Consider the following 22,340-nt stretch of genomic DNA (forward strand, 5'->3'; position numbering starts at 1 on the left):
TCTGTCTCTCTGTATCTGTTTGTCTCTTTGTGTGTCTCTCTGTCTCCACATCTCTCTGTCTGTCTGTCTCTTTTTCTGTGTGTCTCTGTCTCTTTCTCTGTGTCTATCTGTCTGTCTGTCTATCTTTCCCTCTCTCTCCCTTCTTTGTTAGAAGGCAGCAGTTCTCAAAGGGTCCAGAGACCTTTTCAGGGCTTCTTTGAGATTTTTTTTCATTAAAATTTTCATAATAAAATGAAAATAATATGAAAAAATAAAATGAAAAAATAATTTTCATAATAATGTGAAGATGTTTTCATTTTTATGTGGTAAATATCAATAGATATGACCCAAAAGACTATTTTAGAGGAGGACTCAATATTTCTTAATAGTGTAAAAGGGTTCTGAGATCGAAAAGTGTGAGAAGTACTATTATAAACAATGGCTCCGGGAGCAGGCAAGGGGAAGGAGAGAGAAACATATTGAGGAATAAAGATGATATTTTTTAAAGAGTTACTACATAACATAAGGGGAAAGATCTCAGAAAGCAGCATGAGATATGTTTGATATAGCTTAGAAATAGCCTTACACACTCACTGGGTAGCAAAAGTCTATTGCTGCTGGTATTTGTTTTTTAAGAAAACATTAACAAGGTGAAATTCTGGAGGGGGCCAGAAAGGGAGAATTAAACCAAATAAATACTTCAAAAGCAAGGTTTTTGTGAATAAGTTCTTCACTTTGATTATGAATATATACATCCATCTCTTCAGTACAAATTGAGAATTAGAGTTTCTCTTAGTCAACTCCCCTTCTGAATCTCTTTATCTTTAATTTGCAAGGTGTTACTAATAGAAATAAGCAATACAGTTTTATATATACATATATATTTTTTGTCAAATGATGCCTTCTCTAGTCTGGAAAGGGGAGAGAAGGAGGGAGATATCTGGGGTTTTATTATAACAAAAAATGAATTTTAAAAAAATGTTCTAAAGTGCAAGTAACTATAAATTACAATTATAAGGAAAAGCAGTATAGAGTACAAAAAAGTTGTTGTTTAAGTCAGGAAGATATAGATTCAAGCCCAGTCTTTGGTGTAACATTGCTGTGTGACCAAAGGCAAGTCTCTTACTATCTCAGTGCTCCCACCTCATCTCCCTCCCAGTAATTCTCTTCGACTATAAATTAGACATTTAAGGATCTGCTTTCATAGAAAGAGTTTTGTACAGTGATGAAAACACAGCTCCAGACTTCCTCTCCCTTTTTTAAAAAAAATACAAATTATAATTTAAATAATAATTAGTCCAAAATTAAAGGTGGCTTTAGTATCATTCCTGCCTTCCTCGTGATAAACTTTGCTTCCTTCCATACCTATCCCATACACACAGTAACTAGGTTTGTCCTTTATTCTTTTTAAGATGAATTTTTATTGATGTCTTTTGTTTTTGTACCACATTTGTTTCTGACAACATCCCTCCTCCCCCCCCTTCCCTAGAAAATCTTGTTGTAATAAATATTAGAAAAGAAAAAGTTGATGTTGAAGAAAGTCACCCAAATAGATTGCATCTGACAATATATGTAATCCTCCCTATTCCTAGTCCCCATCACCACCACCTATATGATGAAGGGAAGGAGATATATTTTCTCAGCTCTTCTCCAAGACCAGGCTTAGTCATCATAAATATACAGTGCTCAGTACTTTTTAATTCTTTCTATTCATGTTATTATAATCATTTTGTTTCTTGTTTCCCTGGTTCTGCTTACTTCAATTTGATGTTTTGGCATGGGACAGGGGGAATATTTCATAGAGCATTTATAATCAGGAAGGTCCTTAGGAACATAGATCCAGCACCCTCATGTCACAGAAGAGGAAATTTAAGCCCAGATCAGTCAAGCTGACTTGCCCAAGGTAACACAAGTCGCAAGTAGTAGCAAAAGCTGCCTCCAACCTAGGTCCTCTCATTCCAAATGTTGGCCCCTTTCCACTATACCACACTGCCTCTTCTCTAGAGGACTAAAACCCAAAAGGCAACAATAAAATAGTTAAGCCCCTCAATTTATCAGTTGTCTTTATCAAGACAGTACCTGACTCTGGTCATCAAAGAGAAATATACAGCTGATTAGATTCTTCCAAGGAAAATTATTTGAATGCAAACAAAATCATCCTTATTTTAAAATCAGGACCCACCTCCTGACAAAGAGGTAATAGACTCAAGATGCAGGATGAAACATACATTTCTGGAAATAGTTGAAGTGGGAATTTGTTCTGCTTGACAAATGTATTGGAGAGAAATGGTCGCTATTTGAATAAATTATTAATTGAAGAAAAATAAAAATTACATTAAATCAGAATATATATATATACATATATATATATATAATGCAAAAAGCATTGGTTAAATGCTTACTATATGGCCAGGCATTGTACTGAACTAAACATTAGAGATATAAAGAAAAAGAAAAAAAATTGAGTTGAAGAGAAAGGGAAACAAAGGAGTTATCCAATTCACTTGGAGGCAATTTTTTTGTTTTACCTAATCTATCTTAATAACAGATTCAGTGGCTGGGCTTCCTGCTGAAAGAACTTTTTTTTCACTTTGTTTTCAAGGAGCCAGCCTTTACAGAAAGCATCTCAGTGATATTATTTGATTATTCAAGTTTAATCTCAGTTTGGAGAAACACAATACTTTTTGACATGTGTTGTTCTACTCTATAAAATGTGTTATAAAGGAAATTTGTTTAATAAAACATCCATTATCCTTCTAAAAATATAATGTCAAGATGACAGACTTGGATTTTTTTCCCTGCTTGTATAACTCTTTCAAGACTACAGCTACATTTGAATTAGTCTTATTTTTCCTCTGATTATACTTTATATTCGTAGTGGAATTAATAGAAATAACGGAGCTATAAGAAAGAAAAATAATTCAAATTCATTTATCAGATCAGATGATTATAAGAAACCTGTCACTCTCCTGCATCTCCATGTCTAGACACTGGTGTCTTCCTTTCTGTCTTGTGTTTCTTCATATATCTCCATCCCACCCAATTTTCTTTTTTTATCTCTCTTTAAGCCATCACTTGGTAACCTCAAAAAACATTGGTTTTGTTTCTCTTAATTCACTTTTTTTCAACAGAATAAGAAACAGGGCCACAAAGAAATAACCCACTCCCATAGAAAGACTCCATTTTCTGCCATGATCAACTTCCTGACAATCTTAAGCAGAGGACAGGGAGGCCTGTCTGGTGCACTGTGTTTGTCACCCAGCACAAACTGGGAAACCTATTACCTACAAAGGTATTAGGAAAGTGCTCCCAGCTGAAAGCATTTATCCAATTCCAATTGTTGTTGGAAAGGCTAAAACACTAAGGGCAGTATTGTTCCAGTAGCTACTGTTTAAAACAATGCAAGGCCTGTTTAAAGTGAAAAATTGTGGCATGAAAACTGGGAGTTGATTTTTAAAATAATAATAATTGTGCATCGAAAAAAGCATTCCTAAAAGAAGCATTTACATGCTCAGCATATGTTTTTCATTGTAACAGCATTAACCTATATAAATGAATATGTAAAATATAATGGCTACTCTGCCTATTTTGATGTTTTAGAATGGCACTCTATCTTCGTTTGCAAACGGAGTAATGAAGAGTAATGAAGAAAAATCATGTAGCTGTCAGTAGAAAGTGGCTGTGGTTTATGGCATTACTAAACACAGTGTTGTATTGAAAGTTTTCTGTTAAAACGTAATTGAAGGGGCAGCTGGGTAGCTCAGTGGAATGAGAGTCAGGCCTAGAGACGGGAGGTCCTAGGTTCAAATCTGGCCTCAGTCACTTCCCAGCCGTGTGACCCTGGGCAAGTCACTTGACCCCCATTGCCTACCCTTACCACTCTTCTGCCTTGGAGCCAATACACAGTATTGACTCCAAGACGGAAGGTAAGGGTTTTAAAAAAAAAAAAAAAAAAAAAAAAAAAACGTAATTGAAAACTGCCCCCCTTTTTCTGAAGGGGTAAATATATTCATATTCTTGTAGGATAACTTCAGAGGAGTGGGGTACACATCCCCAACTATAATCACATGTGCTTTTTTTTTCTACTGCACACAGGCATAAAGATATTTTTAAAGACTCTGATGCATCATTTCCAGTTTTTTACTTAACAAAGCATTAACATCAAAATCTTCATAATTACCTAGGATCTCTCATTTGAAAATAGTATGGCGAAACATGTTAATGGTTAAGAAACTCAGAGTGTAATACTAAACAGATTAATGCAATGAAAATCACATTCAAATTTTTTTTATTTTTAATAATATGTCAGAACAATTCTTGGGTAAAGGGAATTCTTATTTTTAAAAAATTCTTGTTTCTTATTTTTAAAGATTCTTATTTAAAATTCCTATTTTAAAAAAATACCTCTTGCAGCTACTGCTTCCCGTTTTCTAAATGCTAGAGCCACCAGTTTATCAGAAAATGGTATAGAAAACCTAAAGGGCCAACTGGGCTTATCTCTGTATTCTACAGTAATTGTTTTTAACTCTTCTCACTGAATTTTGAGAAACTATTATTTATGAGGCGTGTATCATGTTCAGATTGTTTAAATAACAACTCAAATTAAGACATGAAGGGAATCCAAAATTACTGAGAAATAACTAGCTACAATTTCTAAAATGTTTAGAGAGGGGAAATAACACCATGAAACAAAATTACTTACTAATTACTAAAAGGAATGGAAATTCTTTTCACTGACTCTATTTTTCTTCTCTACAATTTTACTGTGTTCCTATCTCTACTTTTCTCACTTTTAAGTTAAGAAAAAACACCACCATATTTTCAGGAAATACTCCAAAGATTCCTTTAAATCTTATAAATAAATAATTTTATTTGTTTATATATATAATAAAGAAATAAAAAATATCTACCTTCTAAATAAGTTAGTCTCTTAGAAAGTAGTTATGAAATGATCATCCCTCCAGTAATGACAATGTAACCTTCCTAAAAACTTCATAACCCAGCTATGATAAACCTCAGCGTGCCAGTCTTGGTGAGGCTCAGAAGTGATACAGACTCTTACAAAGAAACTAAATATAACATATATACAGGTCCTAATCAATGTTACCTCCACTTGGACACAAAGTGTGTTTGGGGATGGTTATCTTTATAACTTCAGCTGGAGTGGGCGGGGTTCAATCATTTTGTTTTCCTCTTATGGAGAGAGAATCCATAAAAAAGAGATTTATTGCCATATTTTCTTCTTGAAATGTAGTATTTGCTTTGGACTTTAAAAGTGGTCCTCAGCATAGAACAGAGTAAATATTACAGCTTTGTTAAATAGCAGCCAAGATTTAATTGTCTGTGAAATATAAGGCTTAGGACATGATTTGAGTTAACTACTGTTTTGCTGATACAAACTAGCGGCTGCTTGCACAGTGACCAAACATATCCCAGGTCTGATTTATACAGAAGGGCTATTAGGCAGGAATTAAAGTGGGCCAGGGGCAGCCACATGCATGCAGGAACCCATCCAAAGAGCTGGGAGTTTTATTCTTCCTGCAGCAGATTTAAAGTGGCTTTGGACAAAAAGTCAAACAAGAGTAAGCAGCTGTGGAAAATATAACAAATCATACCAACAGTTTGGGAGGGGGACAGAATCCAGCAAAGGTTGGACTGGGTAGGGTTGGGGAGGGGGGAAGGAAGGGAAGAAAGAACCCCCTGTAAGGACACAGAATGGATTTCTGTGTTCCAGTGACAAAATCCTAAAAAATGACCAGATACGAACTCATTAGAATATGTGAGTGGCTGGAGTCCTGGAAAGAAGGCTTAGGGGGCTGGTTTTTGGTTTGGTTTTGTTTTTTTTTCTTTAAGGATTTTTTTTTTTTTAATCCTAGTGTATTTCTGCACAGATTTCGGAGAGCAGCGGAAAACGAGAGTCCCTACCAGCCGCCTTACCCAGACTCGCTCACAACCAGATCACCTACTTTAGGCGGCTGCCCGAACTCTAAGGGGATGGGCACCAGGGCTGCCAGTCCACTCTGGAGCAGCCGAAGCTCTCCCCTGTGCTGCTGGGCCCTCGGCCGATCTGCCCCAGTGGCACCGGAGCCACAAGCCAACCAGTAATTACAAAGCAAACAAGACTGAAATATTGGATTGGTCTCAATCGTGACAAGATCTACGCTTTTTTGCCGCCAATTTGTTTGTGTAGCTATATTTAAAGGCACTTGATTGAGGAAATGTTGAAAATAGCGGTGAGGGTTTCCCTAATGAGACCTCTAGAGGAAAGCAGTGGCATTCGAGGGGGCGAAGCTAGAACCAAGGAGGCGGAGGGGGAAATGGTTAACCCTTTCCTGACTGCCGCCCAGTTCAAAAAAAAAAAAAAAAAACTTGAAAGCGGATGAGGAAAAAGGATTTTTTTTTTTATTTTGGGGGGGAGGGGGGCCTGTCTGCCTGCCTCGGGGGAGGAGAAAAGAGCCTCTTCGGTGGCAAAAATAAAATAAAATAAAATAAAATAAAATAGAGCTTTATCAGGACGAAAGGGGAATGATTTGAGAATCGAAAGGAAAGCCATTAGTCTAAATCCCGGCGACACTGTATGGACATATTTGTCTGCTAAATCTTTCCTTCTCTGGAAAGCTCTCGGTGGCTATGGTTGCCCCCAGGGCCAGCTCAGCTTTTCTCTCTTCCACAAAGAGCTAACCAGCCAGGGCTTGGGGCTGATGGGTAGATGCACCATCAAAAATTTTTCCAGGCTGGAGGGGGCCGGGACATGGGGAGTCGGGTGGAAATGAACAAAAATGTGCTGCAGTCAGATCGGGGAGAGGAGGGGGACTAAGAGGCTGAGATGATTTGTGCACTTTAATCAGATGCTCTGTATCAGATCTACCAGCCAAATGGTTCCACGTCTAAACTGGGGCCCGAACCTCTCTGTGTCATTGTTCGTTTTTCCTCCTGGCCCTGGCGAGATAGATTGAAAGATAAAATTCGTAGTCAGGTATGCAGACCGTTAGAGTAAAACCTGGGCTCAGGGCTGGGATGTGACTTGATGTGAGGCTACTCAGCCAACACAAGGTCTGACTCCTCTGGGAAGAGCCCTGGGAGTGCTTTGTTGGTGAGAGCTGAAACTGTGTTTTGTTGGGGGAGGAGGGGTTCATAAGACACGTGTCTGTCCCGTCTCAGATCTCCTCTGCCCCTCTGTCGTTTCCCTTCCCCATGTGTCTCTTTTTCCTTTCTCTGTCTTTCTCCTTCTATCTCTGTCCTCAATCAGTCTGTCTCTGTCTCTGCTTCTCTCAGCCTCTGGCTGTGTATCTGTGGTCTGACTCTGTCTCTCTGCCTCTCTTCTATTATCCTCTACTACACAGTTTCACCTTTCCTCTGCCTCCCTCCAACCGCATCCCCTCTCTGAAGTAGTGGAACAAATGAATTGAGGTGGGGAGTGCTTAAAGGTGGGGATTCTTGTATTCTTGTTACAGTGCATAATATTGATAAAGAGAACCTCAGAAGATGGTCTGGATTCAGTGATCCCAGACAGAGATGGATAGAAAACCTAGTCAGATCCAATATTCATCTTTTCAGTGGAGTCGGACAAAGAGGGAGTGGTTTTACACATAGGCCCAGGTGGTCAGTGTTTAAGAACAGAAGGCTCAACTATTCTAGGTCAGCTCAGGAAGCTAAGAAAAATTTTGGCTAAATTTTTGCAATATAGGCTAACCTGCATTCATGAGTCAGCTAAACCCACAGGGCTACTTAACATGCCTTATAGACCAGAGTCCTGAAGGGATTCCACTCAGTGATCTAACTCTCCTTGTTTTGTGGGGGATTTATTTTTGTAGTCTCTAAAGCCAACCAATCTTCCCAGCCCCACCAGAAGCAGGCTCTCCTCAGAGCACCAACTAACTAAGGAAAGGGTGGGAAAAGGACAGAAGAAGGCTTTAGCCCTTCCTGGAAGAACCAGTCACTACTGTGAGTGGAGGAAAGGACAGTCTACTTATATTGGGAGTTTTTGAATGCAGGGCAGTTTTCAGCTAGACCAAATAATGGTCACACTGTTAGTAGGGTAATCTGGGGTAGGGCAGTCATGGGTCTTTTCTTAGTGTACTCTAGATAACCTGAAATTCATTCTTTCTAGAGTTAGGAATTGGATGGAAAGAAAAGTGGGCATGCTTAGGATAGTGATGGCCCCAGATGGAATCAAGGCAAAGATCTCCAGGGCAATGTAATCGGAGAAATTTCAAGCAGAACAAAAAACATAAATGAGACCGAGTTTGTGTACTCCTCCAAAGAATTGTGTATTTTTATATAACTAATTCTTTCGTTAGAGGGTGGAGGGTGAAGGCTTTGGAACGCAAGAACAGCTGGGTCACTTTTTTCTTTCCTCAGGGTCTTGGCCTGTGTTAACTTGTGCGGGCTCACACACGCATTAAAGGGAAAACCATCTTTTTTTTTTCTGGAAAAAGGAACAAAGCAACGCCTCTCCAATCACATTTCAGATATATAATCTGAAACAACAAATTACCCTCCTCACGCATTTCCAGCCAGCATTCTGCCTTCTCTGTTTATATTATGGCTTTTCTGTTTGCAATTATTTTTATTTTAATTTTCTGTCACTTTAACATAAACCAGAGCATTTGCTTTTAATGTTTTGTACACAACATGCTCTTTTTGATAAGATGTTCTTTCCTATTCTCTTTGAGTTTTCCTTTCTGTGTTTGGAGTTCTGTATCAGGCGTTTCTAATATTTCTCCCTTTTTTTAAGGACTTGTCCCTGTCTTGCTTTATTTGTTTGTGTGAAATTTAGTTTGAAAGGAGATCAGAGAGAGCAGGAGGGGTTTGTAATAAGAGAATGACCAAATGACCCAAAGGCTGATTATATGTCATTAACTGGAGACTTGGTGTATCCAAATTACCAAAAAGACCTCACTCAGCCAGATCCATTACCTTGGGATACATGCGAAGATAGTGGGGTATATACAGCTACAGGGGAAGGAGCCGGGTGCAATTGTCAATAAACGGGTCCCAAGATTTTCTCTATTAGAAGGTTGCCTTTAAAAACTGAACTCTGTGGTTCCATGAGAGAACTTTATTAGACTCTGAGCCTGCAGAAACAGGTAGAAGACTCTGCCCGCCCCCCCCCACCCTCCTCCCCCAATGGCATTAACATTTACATAACTAACATTTTTGTGTTGTGTCGTTGGAAGCAAAATTACAGGTAATTGTCTAAGCTCCAGAGGATATTTGGAAATCAAACCAGGCTGCTTTTGATCTACGCATGCGGCTAAACCCAAACCTCGTAAAAAATCGAGGTTTTCCATTAATATTGACAATAAAAGTGTTTCTTTTTGTTAACTTGAAACCTAACAACCCTGTCTAAAGTCGTTTTTTCTGTACGGGAAGACCCTATAATATCCACGAAAAAAAAAAAAAAAAAAAGGTTTGCAAGAAAACTGTCTGTCCTGAAGAAATCCCATCCACGTGGAGTTACACACACACACACACACACACACACACACACACACACACACACACACACACAAAATACAAAATCTGATTTCCCTGGGCTGCAGGCAATACTCGCCAGTTTAAAATGTAAACGCGGCCTCAAGTTCGGGAGTCAGAAACGTGCTTGCACCGTTATTTGAGTTGTTCCCCCTTTTAAGTTATATTTCTCTCCTCAATGGATATTGTCATGGAGTCTGGGCCGCCATCTAATTGAAACCCGCTACTTTCGACAGATAAACGGTGTGTGTTTGCAAAATCACAACTACTTCCTCAATCAACCTTGGAGTGGTTTCCTCCCTGACAGGAGGTAAATATTGCCCTTGCTGGTGTAGTGCTTCAAACTAGAGTGGGCAAAGCCCTTGAAGGATCTAAGTGGCAAGGAGGTCAGTTTAATCCAGTTTTCTTTTTTCTTTCACTATGGAGAGTGGCCAGAGAAGCCCAGGGAAGATTAGACTGCTTATCCCTTGTCAAAATCAGTGCCCACCAGTCTTCTCTGGCCACCATAGGCCTTATTTTCACGAGCACAGAGGAAAGAATTGTTGAGCTATTTTTCCTTTGTCTCTTAAAAAGTTCTCCCTTAGTAAAGCTTGTGTTTAGGATTTGCTGCTGCTCGAATTTTTAATATTCATAGAAGGTGGAAATCTTCAGAAGGAGAAAGAATATAAAGATAATTATGTGTTATTGTTGTTGTTGTTTTAATTTTAAATAATGAATTCCCTGCTTCTCACTTAGGCACATTCAGCCTCAGGTTCTATGATAGACTGGAACCTACAGATCCAAACAGTGCTGGAAGGCACACTGGGAGCCAAAGCAGTGCTCAGAGAGAATCTGGAGGAAAGGAATTTAGTAAACTCAAAGTAATCAATGACTCCTATAAATGAGTGTTAAGTTTCAGGAGCAGAAATTAGTTGAAGGACCTACTATCAGCCCCTAGTCTATTGTTGTCCCACCTCAGAGGAAAGCCCCATCTCTATGGAAAAGTCAGAACCCTGTGGGAAAGAGAAGGAAGGGTCTGTTCTACTCCTCCTTTCTGTCTCACTCCCCACCTCCATGCACTCCCATTCAGAACCAGGCCTGGACATTTATAGAACCGGGGGATCTTAATGAAAATTACTCTTTTCCCATCAGTAGCAATTCCAGGTTTGAAAACTGCGCCCTCTATATATTACTGTTGCTCACGGATGGAGTCTAGGAGATTTGACAATACAAAGTAAAAATCCAGGTGTCACTGGCAGTGAAATTTTCTGGTATTAAAATTATATGCACTAATAAAGTCATATAAAATGGCATTTCTCTTTATGCTCTTCTGCCTGCAGTTGCATATCTTACCTACCTCTAGTCTTTGTTCTGCTCACATACACCCATCCCACCCTCCCAAAAATGGGAGGTGGAGGGGGACAAGATTTTTTTTTAATGGAATAAGCCAATAACTCCATAAATGCCCCCTCCCCCGATTTTTTAATCAAGGCCCGATTCTTAGAGTAGTATTAAAAAGATAACAAAATGTGATCATCTAGTCTAATTTCTACTTATGGTTATTTCCATTTTTAAAAGAACAACTCAGTGGAGAGATGATAACTAGCATTTCTTCAGGGTAGAGTTTTCACTGCTTCAAATTCCCTAAAAGTCACTTAGAAATTGAGAGACAGAGGGAAGTAGGGAGATGAGAGAAAAAGGAAGGGGTGGGGGTGGGGGGCGCAGACAGACAGACAGACAGACAGAGAAGGGAATCTATATGGTGAGCAACCAGCTGAACAGGTCTATGTCACTTGAAAAAAGTTTCTGAGACCAGGAACCCAACTGTCTCATCTCTTCAGAGAACACTTTGTGTTCAACACACAGCTCCCCAGTTTCAGGCTTGATCTCAGATATTTCTGGGAGTCCGCCTTACCCTAAGACTTTATGGAAGCTTAAAGGCAGGGTCAAAGTCATTTCTCATGTGACAGTTTGGAAAATGTGAAATTAGATTTGAAAAAGATGACAAAGGAAATTGAGATGTAATCCCGTCAACACAAAACATGAATTTATGGTCCATCTGGCCTGATTCTTTTGATTCCTCTTTATGGTCCAGTTTATTTTGAATTATCCTGCACAAAACATAAGATAGAGACAGTGCTTTGCTTTGACATCATAAATATAGGAAAAGCAGCTCTAGTTTTTATCCTAAAACGAGGGTTGAATCCAAGTGATTTTTTTAAATAGTACTATACAAAGACCAAACTCTTAAAGTATAATGTTCAGCCTCTCCCAACACATTTTTAATCCCTTCCAAGTATATAGAGGGGTTGAAAAAAAAGACAAGTAACATGGGTTCAACTAAAAGTTCATGCTTGGTTGTTTGTTGGGAATAAGGAGGGGAATGCAGCACACCATCTACTAGTTAAACTGCAATGAAGACAATTGATCTAGAATAATAAAAACCTATTGAAGGCTATGGTTGACTCTCTGGGATTCAGGTTCTCATGCTGAGGCTGCACGGATAACATAGAGCAGACGGGAGATTTGATGTCTCTGTCAGCAGAGGGATAAGAGAGAAAGAGTGCCTTTAGACCGTTTCTTCCAAAAGACCGGGACCATAGGCATTAGATTTTCTAGTTAAACTTCCAAAGGCCAATACTAGTCAGCCATAGGGAGCAGGTCTCATTACTGTGCCCTTTCTTGCCTGATTAAGATGCATCCAAGATGGCAGTCTTCCTCCAGATTTCTTGTGACCATGGTTTGGGTGGGAGAAGGTGAATACCCGAACAATAAGAGATTTGAAGTAATGCTTCACTGCAATAACAAAAAGAAAAAGGGAAGAGTTGTTTTTTTTTTTTTAAATGCTGGGTGAAAGCATCCCCCTTCTTCCTTTCTCCCTCCCTCCTACTCATCTCACCAGCACTCCCTTCAATGCCCCCACCATTAAGTACTGCCATACCCATTTGAGGAGCTGAGCAGTACCTAGACCACCTGATCTGGAAACATAGGTAATAGAATTAGCTTATATCTTACCACTGGGGTCAACATTTTACAGGAAATTTTTCAGGAAGGGAGGAGGGTGGGAAGACAGATTTTTACTTAAAGGGAAGAGAGAATTGTGGTAAAGAAAGGCCCTTTCCTTTCTCTCTCAGTCTAAGACATCGGATTTTGGCATAGAAGACACCATGCAACCTAAACTTTTAGTCAATTCGCTTAATTGAGAACACAAAAATCTTTTCTCCACTTTTCTCCCTCAACCTGGTGGGCCCGATTCTCACCAAAGCTGAAGAATGTGGGTATAGGTTTCAAAAGCTACTGAGCATGAATCCTGGGACACTTTGGTACCACTTATTACTAAACTGTAATGATGCTGTCCCGAATAACTGATGTTCAGATTAGCATCTCCAATATCTTTTATTACTTTTTCTTTGTCTCATGTTTTCTGTTTCTTTCAATGCTTGAGATCCTATCTGCATAGTGGTAGTGGTTTACCACAGCTTTTTTCTCAGTTCAAAATAGTCAGAAAAATTGTATAATGGAAAGCTTCGGAGGCTTAGTCCCCGTGGCCAAAGTGGCCTCTGTAACTCAACACAGTATCAGTAAAGATGCTTTCCACCTCTTCTTTCCCCCCTCCCAGAACTCTGCATCCAACCAGCCAGAAAGCTCCCTAGGATTCAACTTTCTCTGAATTCTCATCGGCTCCCGGCCCATTCAAACAACATCTTGCTTCATCTACCTGCTTGCCTGCCCTGGACGGGTTTTTATAAACACAGACATTTTAAGAAATATATCAGATGTCAGTCTGTGGAAGGCCTACTTTTATGCATTCGGTGTTTGCCTCTCCCGAGAACCAATACACAATACGGGCTGACTACACTACCAGCTTTGTTCCCTTGATGAGGCAACTGGAAACCAGAGAGACCTCTTTTGGTGTTGACCTTTTAAAGAGTATTTACATCTTAAAGACGGAACTGCAGACCTGCTTAGGTTGTGCCAGAGTTTGGTTTTGGATTGGGGGCATTGCTTTTCTTTCCTTTTTTCTTTTTCTTTTCTTTTTTTTTTTTTTGTTGGGGAGCTGGGGAAGAAAGATAATGGGAAAGTGTGGAAGGACATGGGCTTCCCCCCAAGAAACAGAGCTCTCCTTTGGGGCCCTATAATTTGGATTTCTAGGAAAGTTTGGTCCTCTGCATAAGTGGGCGTTTATGCAAATATGCACTGAGCTTCTAGGCCTCGGCTGGAAACGTGAGTTTATTCTCTTTGCGTAGAACCAAAACCGGCAAAGGAAACCCTAGCCATCTTCCCCGGTATTGTCCGCTGCCCTGGGAAAGGTGATCTGGAGGTGGTACCCCGTTCCTCTAGATGCTCAAGTGGAAGCCAAATCAGCTGGAAACTCAGCCTAGTGCCAGAATAGGTGGAGTGAACCTAAAGCCCTCCGAAGCAAGCACAGACTCCACACGGTGCCCTGGATTTCAGTTCTGCCAGCTGTGCCCTGAAGGTCCCTCGTTTTGGTAGGAATACAGAACTCACCGGCGACAAGAGAGGAGTTTAAAACCGCATATTCTCTGAGAGCTCTGCAGCTCCTCAGTAATGACGTTATGAGGTTACTGTGGATTGAATAAATTAATAAAAGTCCTTATTCCAGTGGGTCGTTATCTACCGAGAGATTAAAGTATTTGTCTGCCTAAGCGCCAGCTCTTCTGTTATTTTACCCACCAAGAGATCCCAAGTCTGCCCTCCAGGAATCTCCCCAGCGACATCGAGTTTCCCTCTGAGCCTTGGCAGAACTTGGGCTCGGAGTTCCTTTGTCTGTTTCAGCCTCTCTCCCTGGCTCTCTCCCATTTATGGCTCGCACGCTCCTGTTGACACCCTTGTCCGCACAGAACTATATGGAGCTGGCTTCTAATACACACCAAATTCAAGTCCTCGCCTGTTTCGGAGCCAAGCCAGCCCAGGACTGGTATTAGCTGCTTTCACTGCTGTGATCTTGTTCCTTTTAAAAAGATGACCACGGAGTCTTGGCTCAAGGTGCCTTCCAGTAAGCTACCCGTGAGATCCAGTGAATTAGAACTGGAGAGCCATTTCCCCGTTATGATGCGTTTGAGATCACCCAGCCTAAATATCCAAACATCTACTGGCTCTCCCTCCGGCCTGGCTGTTAAACTGGCGTTTAATGATTCCCCTTCGATAACTAAACCTGGTTTCCACAGATGCCTGCTTTTATGGGTGAGACAGGAATGCAGAGATATATTTATATGTTTGTTCGTAAAAACTGGAAAATAAGCTCTGAACACGCTGTAAAAAATATTCAGTTACTCACCAAACAGGCTAGTTAAACTGGCAGAAAACCGATAGCGGCCACACCACGGATTGGGGGGGAACGAGGTGCCGAGTTTTTAAGCTTTCCGAAAGCTGGAGGAAATCCATTTGGGGGTCTTGGTGTCCCCTGCAAGAACAGTGACAATCGTTACATTAACCATAACCCTAATCAAAAATGAGGATGTCACAACCTTTTGACTCCACAGTCAATCTTTGACAGCGATGCTCACGAAATTACCCTTCTCTTCCAAGACTTTAGTTTAATTAATGGGAGATTGGTTAGGAAAGGCAGATGCTGGCAGATGCTGCAGCCTCCTCCCCAAGTAAAGACCTCCCTTAACAGCAGCTCTGGGCTTCGGAACTAGAAAGGGAAGGCTGTTCCTAGTGGCTTCGATCTTATACATATGTGTATTTGAAAGCATCAATAAAAACCTAGAACAAGTCTGCTCTTGGAGAAGGCATCGAACTGCTGTCATTTTGCTACTCTATTGACAACAGGAAAAGTGTCTGGCGAGAGCTCCTTTTATTCTTTTAATCCGTTTAAAAAAAAAAACAACCTTTGAAAGTCAGCATCTATGCGGCGGCATTCATAATGAGAAAATAATAATAATTTCAATAAAGGGAAGTGATACTATACCTGGCTTGAGAAGATCCGGTTATTTTGGAGGATTTTTTTAAAAGAGTTTTGTCTTTTTAAAAAAAAATAATAAAGCATCTGCTCTTGCATTAACCTCTGGCTGATTAAAAAAAAAAGTTTAAAAAAATCCCCCTTTGTTTTAATTATCTTATGGATATGAAAGGGTAGCCAATCCTAAAAGAGGACTTCAGCAATTAGCAACGTGAACATCAAAAAGTTTTATTGCGGGGAGCCCAAGGCACCGCCCCTGCCTCGCCGCGATTGGCGTGGACAGCCTCTGACGACATATATTAACCCGACCTGCCCTAAAGATGTAGCTGTACATGGAGTTCTTGCTGGGAAAATCGGCTTGTTCCCGGCACAGCCACCAGCCCAGAGAAGTCGCCAACCGAAACCCTCGCCGCTACCGCTGTTGCCTCCATCTCTGCGTATCGCAAGTTCGCCCCACCAACCCAGCAAGCCAGGCCCAGCCAGCCAGAACCGAGCGCCTGGCCTCCCCGAGGAGCCATTGCGCCCCCGGCGCCTTCGGAGCCCCAGAGGACTCAAGAAAGGGGCCAGAGAAAATGGATGCGCTGAAATCGCTCTGAAAGGCCACCGACCCAAGCCGGGAGAAGAGGAACAAGGAACGAGTTCCTCTCAGGCAAAAGTCACATTCAAGGACAGACAGAAACAAACAAATCCCCCACCCCCATCCCGAACGCATTAAAGAAAAAACGACCCAAGAATCAAACCCGGGGGGTCTGGTGGGGGGAGGGGAGAGGAAGGAGGAGAGGGGAAGGGGAGGATTGGATGGAGGTGATTTCACTGTGACTGGTAGATTTCCCCTCCCGTGGCCTCAGAGACTCAGCCAGTCCAGCCGGGTTCCTCTCCCCAGAGTCCTTGTGCCTCTCTCTCTCTGGGCTGTGCTGCGGGCCCTACAGGATCTAGTTCTAGGAAGTGGTCCGGAGAGCAGTGTTGGGGAGCGGGAGAAAGGAACTGCCTCCCCGCTTGCCGGGTCTGAGACAGGGACAACCTAGTAAATTCGTTCGCCCGCTGCTGTTGCCGTTTTGCCGCTGCCTCCGTCCCTGAGATTTGGAAAGCCAAGGCCCGGAGACAATTTTGGAGAACAGGGACTTTTGCATGAACACGAAAGGACAACCTTTCCACACTGCCACAGCAGCAGCAGCAGCAGCCGCCGCCGCCTCGATTAACTGCGAAAGAGCAAGAGGAGGAGGAGGCACTGAAGACGAGGAAGGAGAGAGCCCCGCTGCGCATCGGTGACCACACCAAGAACTTGGCCAGCTCTATGGCAAGCCCCAGGCTGGACCGGTGCTGCTGAAGCCCCTCGGCGGGCCTGCCGGGGCTGGGGGGAGGGGAGGGGGTGCCGCTACCGCCACTGCTGCAGCAAGGTAGGGGAGGCTGGGGGGTGGGGGGTGGGACGGGGTGGAGGAGGAAGAGCAAGGAGGCAGCAGCTCCTGGCCCCCACCCCCGGGTGCAGCCGGTAGCCTTTAGGGCCTCGTGGTTGAGGACACCGTGGAACGCTAGGTTGGGGCCCAGAGTGTGAAATGAGTCTCGTTGGAGGCTTCCCCCACCACCCGGTGGTGCACCATGAGGGCTACCCCTTCGCCGCTGCGGCCGCCGCAGCCGCCGCGGCCGCCGCCAGCCGCTGTGGCCACGAGGAGAACCCCTACTTCCACGGCTGGCTCATCAGTCACCCGGAGATGTCCCCCCCTGACTACAGCATGGCACTGTCCTATAGCCCTGAGTACGCTAACGGCGCTGCAGGGCTCGACCACTCCCATTACGGGGGAGTGCCACCCGGGAGTGGGCCTCCGGGCCTGGGGGGGCCCCGTCCGGTGAAGCGCCGGGGCACCGCCAACCGCAAAGAGAGGCGCAGGACTCAGAGCATCAACAGCGCCTTCGCTGAGCTGCGGGAATGCATCCCCAATGTGCCCGCGGACACCAAGCTGTCCAAGATCAAGACCCTCCGCCTGGCTACCAGCTACATCGCCTACCTCATGGACCTGCTGGCAAAGGACGACCAGAACGGGGAGGCGGAGGCCTTCAAGGCAGAAATCAAGAAGACAGATGTGAAGGAGGAAAAGAGGAAGAAGGAGCTGGTCAGTAACTGGAGGGGTGGGGGAGGAGGAGGAGAGGGAGGAGAATTGGGGGGGAGGGGTGGTTGGGTTACTGCTGGCTGAAGGCCTTATCAGTATTGAGAATAACAACAATATTCCCTATTCTTTGTATTTATTTTCACACTTTTCTCTGTGGAAGGAGGAAGGAGGAGGAAGTCCTCCACCTTTCCTCGTCTCTGCAGTGGAGCAGGCTTCGTAGCTGCTAACTCACTCCTCAGGCCAGATTTGCTCGCTCTCCTGTTAGACTGCAGGACTATTCTTCATTAACGACTCAGAAACAATAATAGAGTTTTAGTCTCGACGTGCTTTATTAGTTAAAAGAGGAGGACTCTTAGAGTTTAAGAGGAATTTGGAGGCAGGCTAGTGCGTTTTTTCCTCAGAATTTGATTTTGTTTTGTTTGGGGTTTTAACCCTCAAGTCTTATTCATCAAAGAGTATAATACCAAAGTCCTTTCAGCTTCAGGATTGAATGCTGGTTGCAAGGTCGAGCTAACCGCCTCACAGGAACATATTACACAGCAGAGACGCCTCCTTAGCTAGCCCCCTCCTCCTACCCGCCAAAAAAAGAAAAAAGAAAAGGCAACCCTTTCACTAACTACCACATTGCAATCCTTATTTTTGTCTCCTATTCGGTCATTCCTCCTGTTTCTCCCAAATTGGATCCCTTAGAAACCCCCAGATCAGTTGAATTTGCCATGCCAACCGTGTGAGTAACTTTTTTTTAATGAAAATAATTCCATTCCCATGATTTGGGGGTCTTAACCAAAAAGGAGAGAGAAAAGGGGGAAAAAGTTCAGCATCGTGTTTGGTGAGACTGAAGATAAGCAAGTCTTAAAGAATGTTTAAAGGCAGAGTTCCCCGTCCCATTCCTGACCAAAAGGGAAGTGTTGGATTCGTGTTTCCCAGATGGGCATAATTCCTGGGCATGTGTATTTTTTTAATTTTAATTCAATTATAAATTTTAATTTGAGACACAATAATAAATGTTATTGTTCTCATTGTGTTTCTTGCTCTTAATAGTAAGAATTTGCAAACCATTTTCAGAATTCTCTTTTTTCCTTCAGAGAAGAATGGGTGATATTTACTATGTTTTTATTGTTCAGAAGAAAAACTTCAGAATAATTCCACTGACCCGATTTCTTCTCTGGGGGCAGAGGAGGCGACAGGGCCCGATGGAGCCTCAATCTTTGCTAACTCGTAAGACCCCAGAGTGTGGATGGATATTGCTCATTCGAAGTTTCACAACGTACCCCGTTGTGTCTGATTAGTATAGACTGACACTAATAGTCATTGGATGCCTTGAAGACCCTTAGAGTTGCTGTATCCGAAGGTCTCTGGGCCAGCTAGAAAATTTAAGCCAGCATGGGAGAGCTGGAGGCCAAGAATTAGCGGTGTGTGGCTTTGAACTGGGGAAGTCTTTGCCCAAATCTTCCCCTGCACCGCAAGTTTTCAGTTGCCATTAAAAACATCCAAAAACAGATTCCCCCCACCTCCCCACCCCCCCCCAGAGGCACTCCACCCCCCACCCGAGGTACACATCTGGCATAAGGGAAAAGGCCCCCAGCTTTGCTATAAAAGACTTTAAAACAGGCAGTGGTTTTATAAACTTTCCGATGCAGGAGGGTTCGCGCTGCAGACAAGGAGGAGGCCTCTCTGCCTGAGCCAGAGCCGCAGAGATCTTTGTAGTTTAGTTTGTCTCTGGCCCTGGCTGAGCTGTTTGCTGTCTCCCTCCCCCACCTTGGCCCCTTCTTGCTTTTTCTCCTAAGCTGGGATGGAATAGGGCTATGGAAGGAAATCACATCTCATCTCTGAATTTCTCCTTTGCGCTTTTCCCCCCTTGCTTCCTCTCTGCCCAGAATGAAATCTTGAAAAGCACAGTGAGCAGCAATGATAAGAAAACCAAAGGCAGGACGGGCTGGCCTCAGCATGTCTGGGCCCTGGAGCTCAAGCAGTGAAGAAAGAGAGAGGGGAAAAAAAGAGAGAGAAGAAAAAAGGGAAGAGTCCCACCGCTGGACTTGAATGAAGGACTCAAGGAAAACCTCTCCAGGAGGCTCTGCAGACATCTGCTCCGAGAACTTTTTGTATTTGGAATCAGCCAGTTTATTTATGTGCAATTTCCCTCCCCTTTCTCCTATTCCTCCCTTTGAAGCACCCTATCCCCATCCCCTCCTTTAAAAAGTGGATATTTGAAGAAAAGCATTCCATATTTTAATATGAAGAGGAAACTCCAGCGTGGTAAGGGGTTCAATTGTCTCTCATAGGTTTGGATTGTGTTGGGTTTTTGTTTTGTTATGTTTATTTTTGTTTTTGTTTTGGGCTTTTTTTTTTAAGAGTGTGTGTCCGTGTGTGAATGTTCCTTTTCTGCCTGTATAGGACACTCAGCATTGCAACTCAAGCAACCCAGCTAAAAAGACTCCTGGCATCAGTGTGTATGTGAAGTGTATCTTTAATACTTGGCCTTTTGGATATAAATATTTCTGGGGATGATAAAGTTATATTTCAAAGCAAAAATGGGGCCACTAATGTTATTCCGTTGGTTCGGTATCTAGTGTTGCCATTTTATTAGTGGGCTTTCCTTATTTGAAGATGTTCCCAACAGCTACTTGTGTTGTGCACTTCCGTCCTCTAAAAAGAATTAGTGGAGTTTAATTAATATTGAAGGTGTAAACGTTGTAAGTATTCAATAAACCACTGTGTGTTTTTTTACAAAAAAAAATCTTACTATGTTTTATACCTCAAAGTGTTTTGAAAACAAAATTGTTATTCTTGTTTTCATAATATTTAAAATATTCAGAAGTAAACTAAGTTATAAAGATTGCCTCTAACTTTATTTTCAAGAAGTCACTAATTAAAGCCAATCCACAAATATAATATCCCCGACCCTTACCCCACCCCAGGACCCTCTGAACTATACAGCCAGAGAGACCTGGGAGAGCAGTCTTAAGCTCTAAAGGCCATAAGGTTTTCCAGGTCAGCTCTGAGTGATCTTTTGGATGGAAGGCTTTAAATGTCAGGCAAAAGAGTGATCTGAGATCCTTGCTCAGCTCAAAAGGTGAGAGTATCTACCGTTCTTCCAGGAAGATCGAGTTGCCTTTTTTTTTTTAGAGCTTTGCAATCGGCTGATTAGGTGTGTGCATGTTCAGGAGGTGACCTGCGCGAAATCTCTCCACTTATTCCATTGACAAAATTTATTTGGAGTATTTTGTTCTCTTGGGGAGAAGGTACATTCTAAAAGTGGGGGGGGAGAAGAGAAGGCAGTAAGGAGAGAGAGGAGGACACAGGGGGTGAAATTCTGCCAGGAGGCTGCCTCTCAGAGCTTCTCCTCATCTGTTGGGGCTACTGAACTCGAGGTGGAAAGGAAATTTAGAGTAAAGTTCGCGATTAGAGAACAGGTAATATTATGTCAAGTCAAAAGTCACGTATGAGACCGAGGGATTGAAGTTGGGGATGGAGGTGGGTGCAGAATGTTAGATTTACAGTGAGCCACAGTAGGGAAATGGATCTGAACTTTTGTGGTTCTCAGAATTCTCCTGGGCAGCAAGCGTTCAAAACGAAGCAACATCCTCCCTTTCCATTCCCCGCTGCTCTTCCGCAGCCCCTCGCATCCGCGGACTTTCCTCCTTTGCAGTGATTTTGGGTGCTCAACATGCACCTCCAGTCTTTCTTCAGACGGCCTGGAAGGAAATCCATTTTGCCTCGAGTCCGAGACCAAGGTCTTGCCTTGAGCTGGATCAGTGAATGAACCAAATCCTAAATAATAGGAGAAACTTTAGTGCCATAAAGGACTTTCCAGTCAGCCTAAAGGTGGTGGTAGTAGAGTGGGGGTGGTAGCGTTGGGGAGAGGGAGGGAGGCGGAGGAAGAAAGGTGAAATGTATTAAAAAGCGGTTTGTTCAGGAAACGTGTACATATATAAATCCAGTGTTTGGCGAAGCTTGCCAGAGAGTTTCCACCTTGCCTGAAAACCTCGGAGTGATATTCTTTCCTCCAACCTCCGGGACAGTCACCAGGTTCTAGAAGGATCCATCAAAACCAGGGGACTGGCTGGCTTTACCTTATTTTGCCTATCAGCCTTCCCTGGCCAGTGGTTTGACATGAGTCTAGACCAGAAAAAAAAAATCAAATTATTTTAAAAAGATAAGAAAAGGTCTCTTCCCTGCTTCCTGGGTTCCTCTTGACAACGCTGAGGTTGAAGGGTTAGAACAACTAGGCCAAAGCGATCTGAACTTTCTCCTTTCAGGTCAGCTTGCACTGGCCCGCCCTGGCGTGGGGCTGTGTTTACAGACACTTGCTTTTGTTTATAACACATGAGAGGAGAGACCCTCCCTTATTTTCTTTCGATCTGGCATGGACAAGCCCTAGATTTTCACGTAATGAGGCCTTTAACTTCCATTCCTTCACAGGCTCCATCCTCCGAGTCAGATGTGAGCCTGAACGTTGTATTTGATTTTATGGTGTTGATAGTGTGGTTAAAATGTGTTTAGGGGAGAGGCAGACAGATACCCACCGAGAACTAGTTCTTTCTACGCAATGTGCGTGTCTTGGAGGTGATAGGTGTGAATATGTATGTGAGAGATAGTTCTCTCGGAGCAGTGTGCAAGAGTGCGTGTGTTGTGTGAGGAGTAAAGGAGGGAAAGAAGGAGAGAGAAAGGGAGAGAGGGAGAAGAAGAAAGAGAGGGAGAAGAAGAAGAAGAGAGAGGAGGAGGAGAAGAGAGGGAGAGAGGGAGAGAGACAGAGACAGAGAGAGAATAAGATAGCACTACAATTATCTTAAGAGTTTTTTACATATGTGTATCCTTTCGTCCTTAATCAGCAAACAGAAGTCTGTGCGCATTTAGTGTTACTTTTCTAATAA

The 22,340-nt window shown here is 42.8% G+C and overlaps 1 protein-coding gene and 1 long non-coding RNA gene across 2 annotated transcripts; one reads left to right on the plus strand and one right to left on the minus strand.

The window, feature by feature from the left end:
• Window positions 1-11,510: 11,510 nt before the first annotated feature.
• LOC123251209 lies at window positions 11,511-17,435 on the minus strand. The gene is made up of 3 exons (XR_006506500.1): window positions 17,365-17,435; window positions 14,735-14,860; window positions 11,511-12,231 (listed from the first exon to the last, which is right to left on the minus strand). It is a non-coding gene; the product is annotated as an uncharacterized LOC123251209 (long non-coding RNA).
• Window positions 16,853-20,171, plus strand: HAND2 (heart and neural crest derivatives expressed 2). Its single transcript, XM_044680411.1, has 2 exons — window positions 16,853-17,469; window positions 19,344-20,171. The coding sequence occupies exons 1-2, from the start codon at window positions 16,915-16,917 to the stop codon at window positions 19,440-19,442; spliced, it is 654 nt and encodes a 217-aa protein (XP_044536346.1). The 5' UTR covers window positions 16,853-16,914; the 3' UTR covers window positions 19,443-20,171.
• The last annotated feature ends 2,169 nt before the right edge of the window (window positions 20,172-22,340 follow it).

This window comes from Gracilinanus agilis, chromosome 6, assembly GCF_016433145.1.
Source record: "Gracilinanus agilis isolate LMUSP501 chromosome 6, AgileGrace, whole genome shotgun sequence".
Taxonomy (NCBI): Eukaryota; Metazoa; Chordata; class Mammalia; order Didelphimorphia; family Didelphidae; genus Gracilinanus; species Gracilinanus agilis.

Excerpts from the sequence above, each read along its gene's own strand:
- HAND2 (XM_044680411.1), top strand. The coding sequence starts at position 16,915 with ATGAGTCTCGTTGGAGGCTTCCCCCACCACCCGGTGGTGCACCATGAG. Across the intron at positions 17,470-19,343 it reads AAAAGAGGAAGAAGGAGCTG|AATGAAATCTTGAAAAGCAC; the intron begins GTCAGTAACTGG and ends CTCTCTGCCCAG.